The 13,550-nt window shown below is 37.2% G+C and overlaps 1 protein-coding gene across 1 annotated transcript; it reads left to right on the top strand.

Moving 5' to 3' along the window:
- The first annotated feature begins 11,394 nt into the window (after positions 1 to 11,394).
- LOC122359511 (natterin-3) lies at positions 11,395 to 12,413 on the top strand. The gene has a single exon (XM_043259842.1). The coding sequence runs from the start codon at positions 11,507 to 11,509 to the stop codon at positions 12,347 to 12,349; it is 843 nt and encodes a 280-aa protein (XP_043115777.1). The 5' UTR covers positions 11,395 to 11,506; the 3' UTR covers positions 12,350 to 12,413.
- The last annotated feature ends 1,137 nt before the right edge of the window (positions 12,414 to 13,550 follow it).

Genomic DNA, 13,550 nt, shown 5'->3' with positions numbered 1-13,550 from the left:
ATTGGCTAATCGCAATGTTGTCCAGGGTCGACAGGATATACTGACCTAGGAACACGTCAAACACAGCGAAATCAGGTTCTGCCATGGACAGTCGCCATATATAAAGAGTCTCTGTAATATTATTTTTGGCAAAATAATAATAAAACATACACACAAAACTGTGTTTAGGGGATTCACTCCTATTTTTAAATGCACTTGCCACTCTTGTTTACGTGGCCCTGTTAGCATCCTCTATGAGTGGATTCCAAGGGTATCATGAACCCAGACTCATAGGAAACATTCCACTAGACTCAAGATTCCATTCCTTTATAGATTCCTGGACATTCATTGTTCTTCCCTCCCCCTCTTTTCATCACAGGAGATACTCTTTACTACCTGCTTCATCTCACTCTGCTTAGACCGCTGAACAGCAACAACAGATCAATAACGTCACCGAATGACCTTTAGCTTCGGTTGTTTTGATGCTTGCTTTACATGGAATGCATTTAATAATCCACTACCAAACTTTTTTTATAATAGTTTCTTGTTTGTATTAGCACATTAGAACTGTATTTCCATGAAGGGAAAACTTCTAATAGCCTCTCAGTCTGGTCCAAGACTCGAATCAACTAACCAGAATGGTTAAATCGATCCATTTATTTGATGTAAAACTCAAAACAGTCAATGCACTGTAAACTGTGCTGCTGGGATTTGCATCAAGTCGAGCTCTCGTGGTTGGGCCACTTCGATCACATCCCCCGTGCAGAGCCAGGTTACTATAACTACAGGTTGTCACCATAGTGACCCGTTTCCAAGGACCTCGGTTGCCCCTGTAGTCCTGAAGTCACCCTAGTGCTTGTCAACACAAACTGCTTATCTAGACAGTGTTTGGAATAAAGTACACTACGGTTTTAATATATGGAAAGTAAACCATACACTGAACAGTCGAGGGTTAGACATGCGAGACATTCATTAATCTGAGACATGTTACAAATTAATATAATTAAGAAAACCAGGAGACTACATATTAACACACAATTACTTTATGTTACTCAATTATTTAATCTAGTATCATACCATGTCTATGCGTTCTAGGAAAAGTCCATTTTCTTTTTGAATTTGACTATATATATATATATATATATATATATATATATATATATATATATATATATATATATGGGTAGTTGACATATCAGTGTGTCCTAACACCAACTTTTAGATCTATCCACATATTAGTGCTGTCAAACAATTAAATGTGATTAATCAAACTGAATTTTACACACACACACACACACACACACACACACTATATATATATATATATATATATATATATATATATATATATATATATATATAAAATAATGTGCACATATTGTTATATATTGTTAATATATTTATATAATAACATAGCTTATTTTTATTTAATATGTACATGAATGTATAGATTTATAAACTATTTATATTTTTATAAATATAGCAGCAAAGCTATATATATATATATATATATATATATATATATATATATATATATATATATATATATATATTTTAAGTTAAACTTATATTTAAAAACAAATATGTAAATTACAAACAGTTCAAAAAAGTACAAAAGAAAATTCTGTATCTGTCAATAATCATAAATGTTCCCACACATTCAAGTCTCTGTCTAGCTCTGTGGCCTGATTTCCATCTGCACTAAACTTGAGTTTAAAGGCCATGGAAATATATGAAATACCTTTTGTATTAAGGTACAGTAATACCTATAATGCAGCGACTAATAAAGTCAAAGCTAATGAAAACACTTCGGCTTCGTTTGTTTGTGTATCTTTTGTAGTCCTGCGGATAAGCGGAGACATTAAGAGCTGGCCTGCTTTACGTTCCCAAGAAATCCACAGGTGGTCTACAGAGACAATCGTCTAGCTTTTGCAAAAACCCGGCGAGTCTTTATTGAGTTTGTAAAGCGAGCGAAATAGCTGCGGGAGCACCGTTGAAGGCCGTCAACACAACAATTGAGTTCGAGAGAACACCTCCCGCCGCTTTGATTAAATTCCCAAAGAGCAGCTCGATTAGCGACCTTTCTGTTGACTTGATGTTCATGACTTTGACGCCGCTGGACTTTGGGTCCTTTAAACTTTGTGGCGTTTGTAAACGGGTTCGGCACGTTTGAAATGTTCGCCCGGGCCACTGGCTCAACAAACGCCAGGCTGATCCGCCGTTGACTGTTTGCCATTGTTGTTCTAATCTGACTGTAGATCAAGATCTTTACGTGGCTCGTGGAAAGCGCAGCACTACGATTTGTAAAAATAACAATCAAAGTGCTAGAAGCTATACGAGTAAACCCTGATAAGCTCTTGATAGCTTTCTTGAAAACAATAACGCAGATATAATTTAGGCAAGTGTGGTGATATTGCTCTCTCTCTCTCTCTCTCTCTCTCTCTCTCTCTCTCTCTCTCTCTCTCTGGCTCGGGCCTGGAATCACATGGCATCTTAATCTCGTTATTCAAGGTGCCGGGTCGAATGTAACGGCTACTGTTCTACACTAGCAAGTGGCCCAGTTTATAGCGCTAATCCTGCTCTAATGCTAGCACAGCTGATGTACTGTAACCTCTCACACACATAAACTCCATCAGCTCTTCATTCAGAACTCGACACACCTGCGTGGACATTTCTAACACGCTAATAAGAGCTTGATTAGCAGCTTCAGGTGTGTTTAATTAGGGATGGAGCTACACTTTGCTGAAGCGAGTTTGGACAGCCCCGCTTTAAGCGATCAAAATCTGCTAATTTGTGCTAATGGTTTTGTTGTCATCTATTCATTCTCATGTTGTCACAGGCCTGTATATGTTCCTTTTTTCTGTCTAACACAAAAGAAAAGAGAGACATTTTTTAAGAAAATTGTCAAGCACTTTGGTAAAATACTATGGAAGTTTATGGACTTTATGGAATGTTACCAGCATTCTCCATAACATTTTCATTTGTGTTCAACTGAAATGATCACTGAAAATGTATTTATTCATTTTAAATGAACTCCTTTCAAGACGTTCTTAAAGTTCTTTTGGATTAATGCTGGTTTTAAAAACTTCTACCTGGAAGTTTAATGACTCTTGAATTAAAAAGTATAAAAACGCGCACATGTGCACATAATAAGCATTTTAAAAATAAAATGCTATAAAAATATATATTTTTATTTATCATCATTAATTAATGACGTATTTATGAGGAGTTTTTTGCCACGTGACATTTTACAGCATCTTGCTCTACAAAGATCTGATATTTTAAGAAACCTGCAGACAATGACACACAGTCATGAGAGCAGTGTGCAATAGGGGAAAAAGACAATAATACGGTACTAATATCATAAATAAGCATTCGCACATGTTGGTATTTTTAAAACGGTTCGTTCCATTCCTGGATTCTGATTGGTCAGCAGCTGTGTTTGAATCACGTTACTGCGCCCAACGGTGAAGCTTTCACTTAGCAACGCCCTTAGCAACCACCGTTAACAACATAAACAATCAGTAATACAGCCTCAAACTGCTCCACGTGTTATGCGTTTCATTAAATTAAATGTCTGCTGTTTATTTAACGAAGTATGAGTGACCTCTGCTGGCGTTATGTTGCACCGTTCATCTTTAATCTTGAGGCCACGCCCTTCCGCGTCTAACGAACCTTTCTAACGGAGTTCTGTCGCGTGCGCGGCGCGCGTCCCTGTGACAGCCTGCAGATTTCCACGCGATGAGGGAATATCTTTATATCAACTAACTTAGTTTTCTGCTTCAGGTATGATTATATACGTCTATCGGTTCACAATGACTTTAGGTGTGAATCTTTTTTTTGGTTAGCCCACCCAAAAAAACCTGTCATTATTCACCCCCATGACCTTCAATCATCTTCGGAACACAAATCAGGAAATATTTGATGAAATACAAGATATTTTGCTTAAAAGCGATTAGAGAATGAATGCTGTCAAGTGTTAATCTTTCCCCAGGGATAGCCCACTTAAAAATGAAAATTCTGTCATTAATTTTCCTCATGTTATTTGATCTTTTGAACGCAAATGAAGATATTTTTGATGAAATCTGAGAGCATAGATGGCAAAGCAAATGAAATGTTCTCTGAACTGTTACAATAGTCCAGGTATAATCAGTGGTTCAGCCCAAATTTTACGAAGCTAAGAAAACGCTTTTCACAATGTAAACAAAAATAACAACTTGATTCAACAATTCTTGTACTATTTCTATTGACCACCTTCATGGGCCTTGAATGTTTCAGCTGCAGGGCAGAAACCAGAAACCCAGATCTGATCAAAACTATCTCAATTTGCGTTCTGAAGATAAACGACATGAGGGCGAGAATTTTCATTTTTGGGCGAACTATCCCTTTAATGTAACATTTCATACAGACAGCTCTCGGGGGGCCTTTATTCTCTGAGCTTTTAAACTACAGACCATCCACGTAAAAAACAAGGGCTCAGACAGTGATATTTTGTCCGGTTTTATATTCTCCGTGGGTTTCTTGGAAGGTCCCTCGGTGCATGTTCTCATGAGACGGAGCAGTTAAACAGTTTCCCCCCGGAGACTCTCACATTGGAGGCTCAGACAGACTGACCCCCGCTGTGACCCCCTGACTGTTACGCTTCCTACACGCTAGCATTCCACTGCTCCTCTCTCTTCCTACATCTCAGAAGTAAACCACCAAGCCATTACCCGTTTTCCCACTCACTTTCACCCATAATAAAAAAGAATGCGTTCAGATGCTCCACACGCATCCTGTTCAGATGCTCCACACGCTTGTAGTGTGCAGAAACAGAGTAGATTCACAATGTTGAGAGAAGTTTAACTTTAACGTACCAAGTCAAATGCGCCCCTAAATGAAGAACCATTTTAATTTGCAGAAGTGCATATTTCCTTTCCTAACGTGGTCATCCCAAAGCCATCCCAAGGGAGATATCCCTGACAGTCATGGCCAGAAAAAGCCTCCCGAGATCATAAAAAATTCTGGACCTGGAGAACAACGAAGACCGCTTTGCCCATGACCTGCACGAATTTAAAAAGTTTCGTAAAGCCAAAGATCATGCGGCAGGTCACTGAAGGCCGCTGTTGCTTGTATCAAGCGCCTTTCATAGAGACATTAGTAAGACGTTTGTGTTTAGGTGTATAAAATAGTTAAGTGTAGAAATTTAAAGATGCGTGTATAAGACGTTAATAAGTATATTTTAATATGATGATTGAATTTATAATAAAATCCTGTAAGAAAAAAAGTATATAAGTGAGCTTTTTAAATGAGAGTTCGAGTGTATGGACATCTAACGTAGAAGGTGCATAACAATTTTTAATTTAACAGATCTTACGGTTTTGGATTTATAGTGGTTTTATGCCCCAAAAAAGAAAATTGTGATACTTTGAAAGAAGTTTTTTAACTGGTTGCAAGCTTTTTACAGAATATCTTCCTTTGTGTTCGGCAGAACAAAGAATGGTTTGGAACAACTCGAGGGTGACTACAAGATGAGAGAACTTCCATTTTTGGGTAAACCTTTCATTTTTGTGCACCACACGACTGATTTAAACATACCTGCATCACGGACCGATGAGCAAAGACCTTTCATATCTCATACTTCTGGAGGAATGTGCCGAGAATGCAAATACAGCTAATAGATATCCTTGGGTTCAACCTGTGAAATGAAGCGATAAAACACCTACACCTACTGGCTGCACTGTCTAGCCATGTTCATAACAACATGCAGATGCGGGGAGCAATGCACAGCAGGTGTATCTGTTAGATTTCATTTGGACCTTACATAAAAACTGCGTCCGTATGGGTCAGTTCAGATCTTCCACTCTTCCACTTCGCACTACAGCAGCTGGAGGATATCTGGAAGATTACTGGGTTTGAGATAAACCTTGCAGACCGAGCCAAGTAGACGCGGAGGATGAACCGCCGTGGAGAGCCTGACTTATGGAATAAATAATTTGACATAATTAATCTTACCAAAATATTTAAATGGATTTCGAAGGTCTTAGCCGTGTTTCCTGGAATCTCAGCGAGCCTTAATCCAAATAAAACGAGCTTTGCGTGTCTTTCGCTTTCAGTCACAAGAGAGTGGATAGTTCACCCGAAAAACTGTGCCATTGTTTACCTGCTCTCGTGTTGTTCTGAACCTGTGCCATTTCGAAATATCTTCTTTTTTTACAGAAGATGGTCATACAATACAATTTAAAAGGCATGTAGAAAGACAGATAGATGGATAGAAAGCCATAAACATCCACCCATACCACAAAAATTAAATATATTTTTATTAGTATTTGTTATTTTTAATTATGAACAGCTAATGAACCGTTTACGCCTTTGAAAACGCACACACTTACACACAACAGCAACAAGGTTAATACAGTGAAAAACGTTTTTTAAACCACGCAGCCTTGCGTTTAATGATTTGCATTGTATTGTGATCTATCTCATTTCCGAGCGGCTTTCATCCGTCAAATACCCGTTAAATTGATTCTTTTCAAGGAGCTGACGTTTTGCAACAGATCAGTACGAACGGAATCTGGAATGCGCTTTGCAGGATTTTGCTGTAGGGTGTTTAACAAACGCCGTGCGTTTCCTCAATAAAAGCAGCAATGCACTTGAGTAAAAGCAAGAGCGTTCACGGCGTCCTGAAAGGTGAACCCGAGAGGAGAGGGCAGCAGAGCCTGCGGTCAAATGCTCGCTGAATAACAGGGAGAGTTGAACAGATTTACTCTCTCTCAGACAAACTAACTCATAATAAAACGTGGGGAAAAGAAATCACGATCCATGGACGCCTTCAATCGAGCTGAGAGAGCGTGACTTGCCAGACACATGCCAACCTGTCGGCTTTTTTAAGGCTCAAGTACAGGGTAAAATCACACACAGTCGAATTTAAGAAGAAATGTGAGCTTGGCGATCAGAAGGCATCATAAGAAATACAAATAAATGCAGATGCACCTTTCTGTCTTCATCTGTTGACCAGTGATGTGGGACGGAGGTGATCATTCTCTGCATCGCTCTGCCCTCTGCTGCACGATCTGGTCATCGCATTTTGGATTTGACTTTTTGGTAGCGCTTTCATTTTCCCAGAAGACATGTAACATATGTAAAGTCACAGCATCTTGGAGACATTGATAACTTCATTGATAAGAATCGTGAACATTCATGGCTGCCATGTTTCTGGAATGAAATACAGAGTTGGGTAAAACTAAACTTTACTTTATGACTGCAGTGTGAAGACATGTCACGCATTAGTAAATGCAGAAATAAGCACTGACTGAGATTATTATAATATTTAACTAATGTTAACTAATGAACCTTATTGTAAAGTGTTACCAAACTTTTCTGTGCTTTCACCGGATAGCTATTGCATGTTTCAAAAGTTATAGAGAATAGCTTATTTTAAAATTGCAATTTTTGTTCATCTAAGATTTTTCATTAAAAGTGCAAAATAACAGCTCTCACCGTGTAAGAGACAAAGTCAATAAACGCTTTTTTTAAAGGTTTTATTCTTTGCATAGAAGGTCAGGCAGTCATACAGAAACACACAGTTTGTGACCAAGAGGCAGGAACTCCTCCACTTTTATATCTCAGTCTCACCCAAGGCTACAAACTCTTACCAGCTCTGCTTTTCCACAGAAGGACAGTGACGGCTTCACTACATCCTTTCTACTAAAGCCTAGTCCATTTATTTAGGATCCTCCAAATACAGACACCTATGGGTCCCCCAACTATCCCTCTCTCATCAGTATAAATTAATTTTCCTCCACAACGACCGTGTTAAGGCACAGTACAATTTTAACTGGAGACAGTAGAGCAGGCATGGATCTCTTGAATTAAAACCAATCCGAGAAATCCTAAACCTCTCTATGACAATTTATTCTAAAGGCCCTACAATACCCGGCAAGCAGAGCAATGCAACAACATAAACAGTTTCTGGTCCTTTCATCATCATGACATTACCAACACGTCTTCACACTGCTGTCATACAGTAAAGTTCAGGTTTACCAAACTCTATTTTATTCCAGAAACACTTCAACCATGCACAGCCCTGTTAACCCTTTATTAAGACCTTGCATATGTTATATGTCCGCTCTAAGTATCTCATATAAAAAATCATTAAATAAAACAACTATTTACACTAATAATTCTGTTCTAAAGTTTACACGACCAGAATGCTAAAACATCACGTTGCACCTTTTTTCTAGAGTGAAAGGTGTAGTTTGAAAACATCTTTCTGAAGACCAAACTTTGACAGCACACAACCTTGATCTTGAGTAGCACAATGGCAATTTGGTTTTTAACCTTTCCTACATAATCATAAAAAAACGTCTCACTGTTCGATATGAGTGTAATTTAGATAGTAATACAACTTAGTTTAATTATGTATCAATCGAGCCAGTAAGATGACTGGAAATTTGCATATATTTTTTGCATATATTTTTTTAATACACCAAAATCACCATAAAGCATGTAACAGACATGCTGGTCCACTCGAGGTCGATTCCTCTAGGCGTGACAATCATAGACATATTAAACATCGCCACCATATTTTTCCGGGCAACCTTTCGTGACTCTCGAATCGGGACATGACAAAAGATACTCAATAATAAAGATATTGCTAGCTAGCAATATTCCTAGTTAGCTGTGAAAGTTGAGGCTTTATAAGAAGTCATAAAGTTTAAACGAACTGAGTTTTAACTAAATTTGAAGTAAAAACATTTTATATCAAAATACGTGGAGTGAGCCCTTTGACAAGACATTTTTTGTTTGTTTTAAGGTTCATTTCAATATTAATATGAATTTATATAAGTGCATTTTTTTTTTAAATGTCAAGCACGTCTGTTACACGCTTTAGGATGATTCTGGGTTGCCTGACAAGAGGACTCATTATCTATGCAAAACATCATCTCACCGATTTTGCATATTTAAAAAAGTTTTACCACTATCTAAACCATATTCATATTTGACAGTGGTCCGTTTTTGTATGACTATGAAAAGACATATTCATAGAACATATTCAAGACACACAGTGGCAATACAATTTTGAGATCTAGCTTTATTGTATTTATTTAATTTTACCCCCTCACAGAGATAATTATGTATTACATATTACTGTAACGTATATGCAATGTCTTAATAAACAGCATAGTGGAGCAAGGAAACTTTAATCGCTACAGTTTTGTTTATATTAAGAAACATTTTAAAGGCCATTCATGATTGATAAATTAACATACAGCCGTTTTTTAATTTGTCACATTAATTTTAAATCAAGGGAACCGTTCCTGAAATGTAAACACTCTATGACTTTTTTAGTGTTTATACATTTTTAATACCATCACTTCATGGAGTCACAAAATCCACTTTTATTTTTTTTTGTACTCTTCTCTGAGGTCCACTTACAATGTTATCAAATGTTTTAGATAAAAGAAAAAACATTTAAGATCTTTTTTTTAGATCATTTTTAAAGTACAGGCTATTTTCTACCCTAACCCCATCATCAGAACGCTCTGTTTGAATAGGTGGAGTGGATTGTAGTGGATGAGTAAACACCCGCTGCTGAGATTGTTTAAGAGTTGTGTGTTTGACAGTGTGCATTCCTCAGATAGAGCTGCTGTGTTTTAGGTCAGAAACGCATCCGTCGACTCTGTGTCTAAGTTTGCAGTTGTTTCAATCCTCGGTTTGTCCTCAGAAAACTCTCTGGAAAACTCTCCTAATTATTTCTTTAATAATTAGGTAACTTATACATTTTTGTATAAGTTCTTATGTTTGTTATTTTTGGCCAAAGCCATTGCTCCTTATATTCATAATACTTCTCGAAATCCTGTTAACAACTTTCGTTCGCATCTCACCTTATTACAAATGGGCCGTGACACCACATAATAAAAATTGTACAAAAAAGCGTGCCGTGGTGTCTTTTAGTTGCAAAGTTTTTGCAAATCCTGTGTTTAACTCTGCCTTGCTATAAGTGAATATAAAGTTCTCACTGACTTGTTTGGAACTTCATTAAAAAATAACATTGGGATCAGAAGGAAGGCAATGCAAAGCTCATTGCCTTCAGAGCCGTCATTACCGCTTGGTTTCTGTATAGACATTTCTTAAATTAGATTTGATTGAGGTGGTCAGTTGATTGATTGATTTGATTGAGGTATCAAGTTGCGTCTGTGTTGGAATTCAACAGACACTGGAATGGAATGGTGGAGTACATTGGGTATTTTACCATTTTGAATTTCTCAATTATGAGCTGTGGTGTATTACTTATGATTTAGAGTGTGATATCAGTTGCAGTTGCAGCTGTGAGCTGAACAAAGAAGCTTTAAATGAATGTAAGTCAAACTTTCATCGTGAAACCAAAAACTCCCACTCGTCCACAGTTGGATCAAGATGAGGATGAGATATATTTTCAAGTGACCGAGGAATATATTGACAACATGTCTCACCTTTTTAACACGCATTGTTTCCCAAGATAAAGATATCTAGATATTGGCCCTGTATTAAATTTCAGATAGTTGCACATATATGGTGATGTGGACATCTGCATTTGCATGGGGCTGGCATATAAGCACAGTAAACAGGTGCCAGGGAAGACTGCTTGTGAAGTTCCTCACTCTCAGCAACTCACAGGTGAACGTGGTCCTCGAAACTCAAGCTCAAGCTTTTATTTGGTTCCTTTTTCTTAGGAAGTTCTAAAACGGGTAATGTTATGTAAAAGCTTTGTTGTCTGACTTTGTTTTCCAGATTTGTGCGGTTTTATGTCAAAATAATAACCTAGACATTGGTGAGATAAGTGCGTCGTTGAACTTGAGCATTGGGTCTGACTCTCCTGTGTCATTTTTATACATAACCTGACGTGCAGCAATTGAAGATGGATTTAAAAATAATCACCTTTGCTCTGCTGCTGATCAGCCTACAACATACTGTGGGGGGTTCCAGCCAAGACCTTCCAGCAGACCATGTTTCTAAGATTGAGAGAGATGGTATGTATGATTTCTTTAATTCTGCAGCTATTTTATATTTACCTACCCTGCGACACCTGCATGAAGAAATCAAATCGTATCTTCCTGAGGGCCGTGAGCGGGTTTTAGAACACAGAGATCGGTAGTAACAAAGTATATTTATTTTGGGTAAAATTTTATTTCATGGTTACACCTATTAGTTGCTTACCAGCATGCATATTACTAGAATATTAGCCATATATTAATAGCCGTATGTTAATTAAGCACATATTAATTCCTTAATTAAAACTCTAATCTTACCCAATACCTAAACTTAAGAATAACTTACTTAATATTAATAAGAGGCACATTAAGAATTTACCATTATAAATTGTGTAAAATCTATAAATAACAGGATATTGGTTTTGTTCTGGATTTGTCTTGCAGAACTTTCTCATTATCTTCATTATCCTCAACGAAGATCACGGCGGGGTTTGCTTTTGAGATTAAATAAAAAACATAAGGACCAAACTGGTTTCAGCAGCAACATCAAATGGGAAAAAACCAAGACGGCGAATATGTTTTCTGTTACCATGACAGGCATTCCAGAAAAAGAATATTACATTGGAATAGATAAAGAATGTAAGCCTTGCTTAGTTGACATGTTAACTATGACGTGTGTAACATCTTCTCAAACAGCTGAAAGGTTTCTTGTGAATCCAGATGAATTTGAAAATCTTGAATGGAAGAAAATTGAATTTTTAAAATCGCTACTTTTCCCAGTTGAGACCTGCAAAGGATTGATTATCGCTCGAAATAAAAATGACTTAGGTTACATTAAAGCAAACATTTTAAAATCTTTTGGAAGCTATGACGAATTCCTTTCCCTGAACCATGGTGATATTAAAGAGGAATACCTGTCAAATATTGAATTTAATGTTACATTACTTCACAGAAATAAAAAACCAGACTTATTTCGGAATTTAACCATTGTTAACAACAACTGTGAAGTAATGAAACAGCAGGTGAAGATAGACAATAACTTTGAAGAAACATCTACTTATGAAGTCGGTAACACTTTGCTAATTGGAGGGTCAGTTGGATTTAAAATTCTAGATATAGATTTGGGTCTAAAGGTAGAACATACTTCCACTGAAACCGAAACTAAATCAAATATTAAGAAAAATGATTACGGGTACGTTCAGGATTTAGAAATCCCACGCCTCAGTTCTTGTACTTTAGTAATAAACAGCAACGTCCTTGTAACCAGTGTCCCATTTACCGCTGACCTCACTAGAGTATTCAACAACTACGAGACACGCACAACCTCGATCAGCGGCAATTACACTTACGAGAAGTCAGCAGAAGTTAAAACAAACTTCGAGAACTGTGTCAAGCTTCATGGTGAATGTAAACCTTAACAATTTCTGTAATGCAAAATGAATCTGTCATACCTGTCAGAGTTCCTGAAAAATCACCATTAAATTAGCTTTTAGCATGCAACACACCGGACTTTTCCTTTATTTATGCTTGTTCCTTATGTCTAACCTCATGATGAGATGCACAGCACAACTACACCACCATCACAGTGTCATAATGAGATCAATACTGCTCAAAACAAGCTCTTTATTATTTAAATAATTGTGTGTGTGTGTGTGTGTGTGTGCGCATGTGTGCACCTGGTATATATCATGTTATAGGGACCAAATGTCCCCACAAGGATAGGAATACCACGAAATCTTGACATTGTGGGGACTTTTTTAGGTCCCCATGAGAAAACAAACTTATTAAACATACAGAATTAAAATGTTTTGAATGTTTCCTGTAAGGGGTAGGTTTAGGTGTAGGTGTAGGGCAATAACACATACAATTTGTACAGTATAAAAACAACACTACGAACAGTCCCCATAAAACATGGAAACACAACATTTGTGTGTGTGTGTGTGTAAGAGAGAAAGAGAGAAAACAACAACACATCACAAAGCATTTTCTAATAACCAAAAGGAAAATATGTATATACACATGTATATCAGTTCCCTATATACACCATGCTTTGATATAAAATAAGCAGTTAAAAACAAAAGAACGAAAATAAAATGAGGGTTACCCACATGCATACCTATAGTGGGAATTACACATGTCCAGGAACTCCAGTTAAACCAAGTTTGAACTCAGGTAAAGCAGTAGACAGTCCTAAAACATTACATCCAAAAATGTAAGAATCCAGCAAAAGTTAACAGAAAGAGAATGAGGAGGTTTCCATCTTAATGTGTTCATCTTTTTAGCAGCTGTGAGGCCAGCAAGTAATATGCTCTTGACCTGATTATTAATATTCAGTATTGTAGAGTTGTTGAATAGAAATTAGACCTACCTCAGTCCAAAACCGAGCAACAGATGGACACTCTCACATCATGTGAAAAAAAGAGTATCTGGAACCTTCAAAGCGCACATGGTACAATTTGGGTCAGATACCTCTTCGCAATTTACGAGGGTTTAAACGTGTTCCGTGTATAAAATTGAAACGTATCTGTTGGTGGCCAGGATTATGAGAAGCCTCCTTTATATTTACCCAAACATCCTCTCAGTAAAAATCTGGATCCAAGTGAGGCCACCTTTCTTAAT

Source organism: Puntigrus tetrazona, chromosome 15, assembly GCF_018831695.1.
Source record: "Puntigrus tetrazona isolate hp1 chromosome 15, ASM1883169v1, whole genome shotgun sequence".
Classification (NCBI taxonomy): Eukaryota; Metazoa; Chordata; class Actinopteri; order Cypriniformes; family Cyprinidae; genus Puntigrus; species Puntigrus tetrazona.
Note: the sequence above shows the minus strand (reverse complement) of the source record. Positions and strands in the feature narration are given on the sequence as shown.

What these genes read in the sequence shown, in the direction of transcription:
- LOC122359511 (XM_043259842.1), top strand. Translation starts at nt 11,507, where the DNA reads ATGTTTTCTGTTACCATGACAGGCATTCCAGAAAAAGAATATTACATT.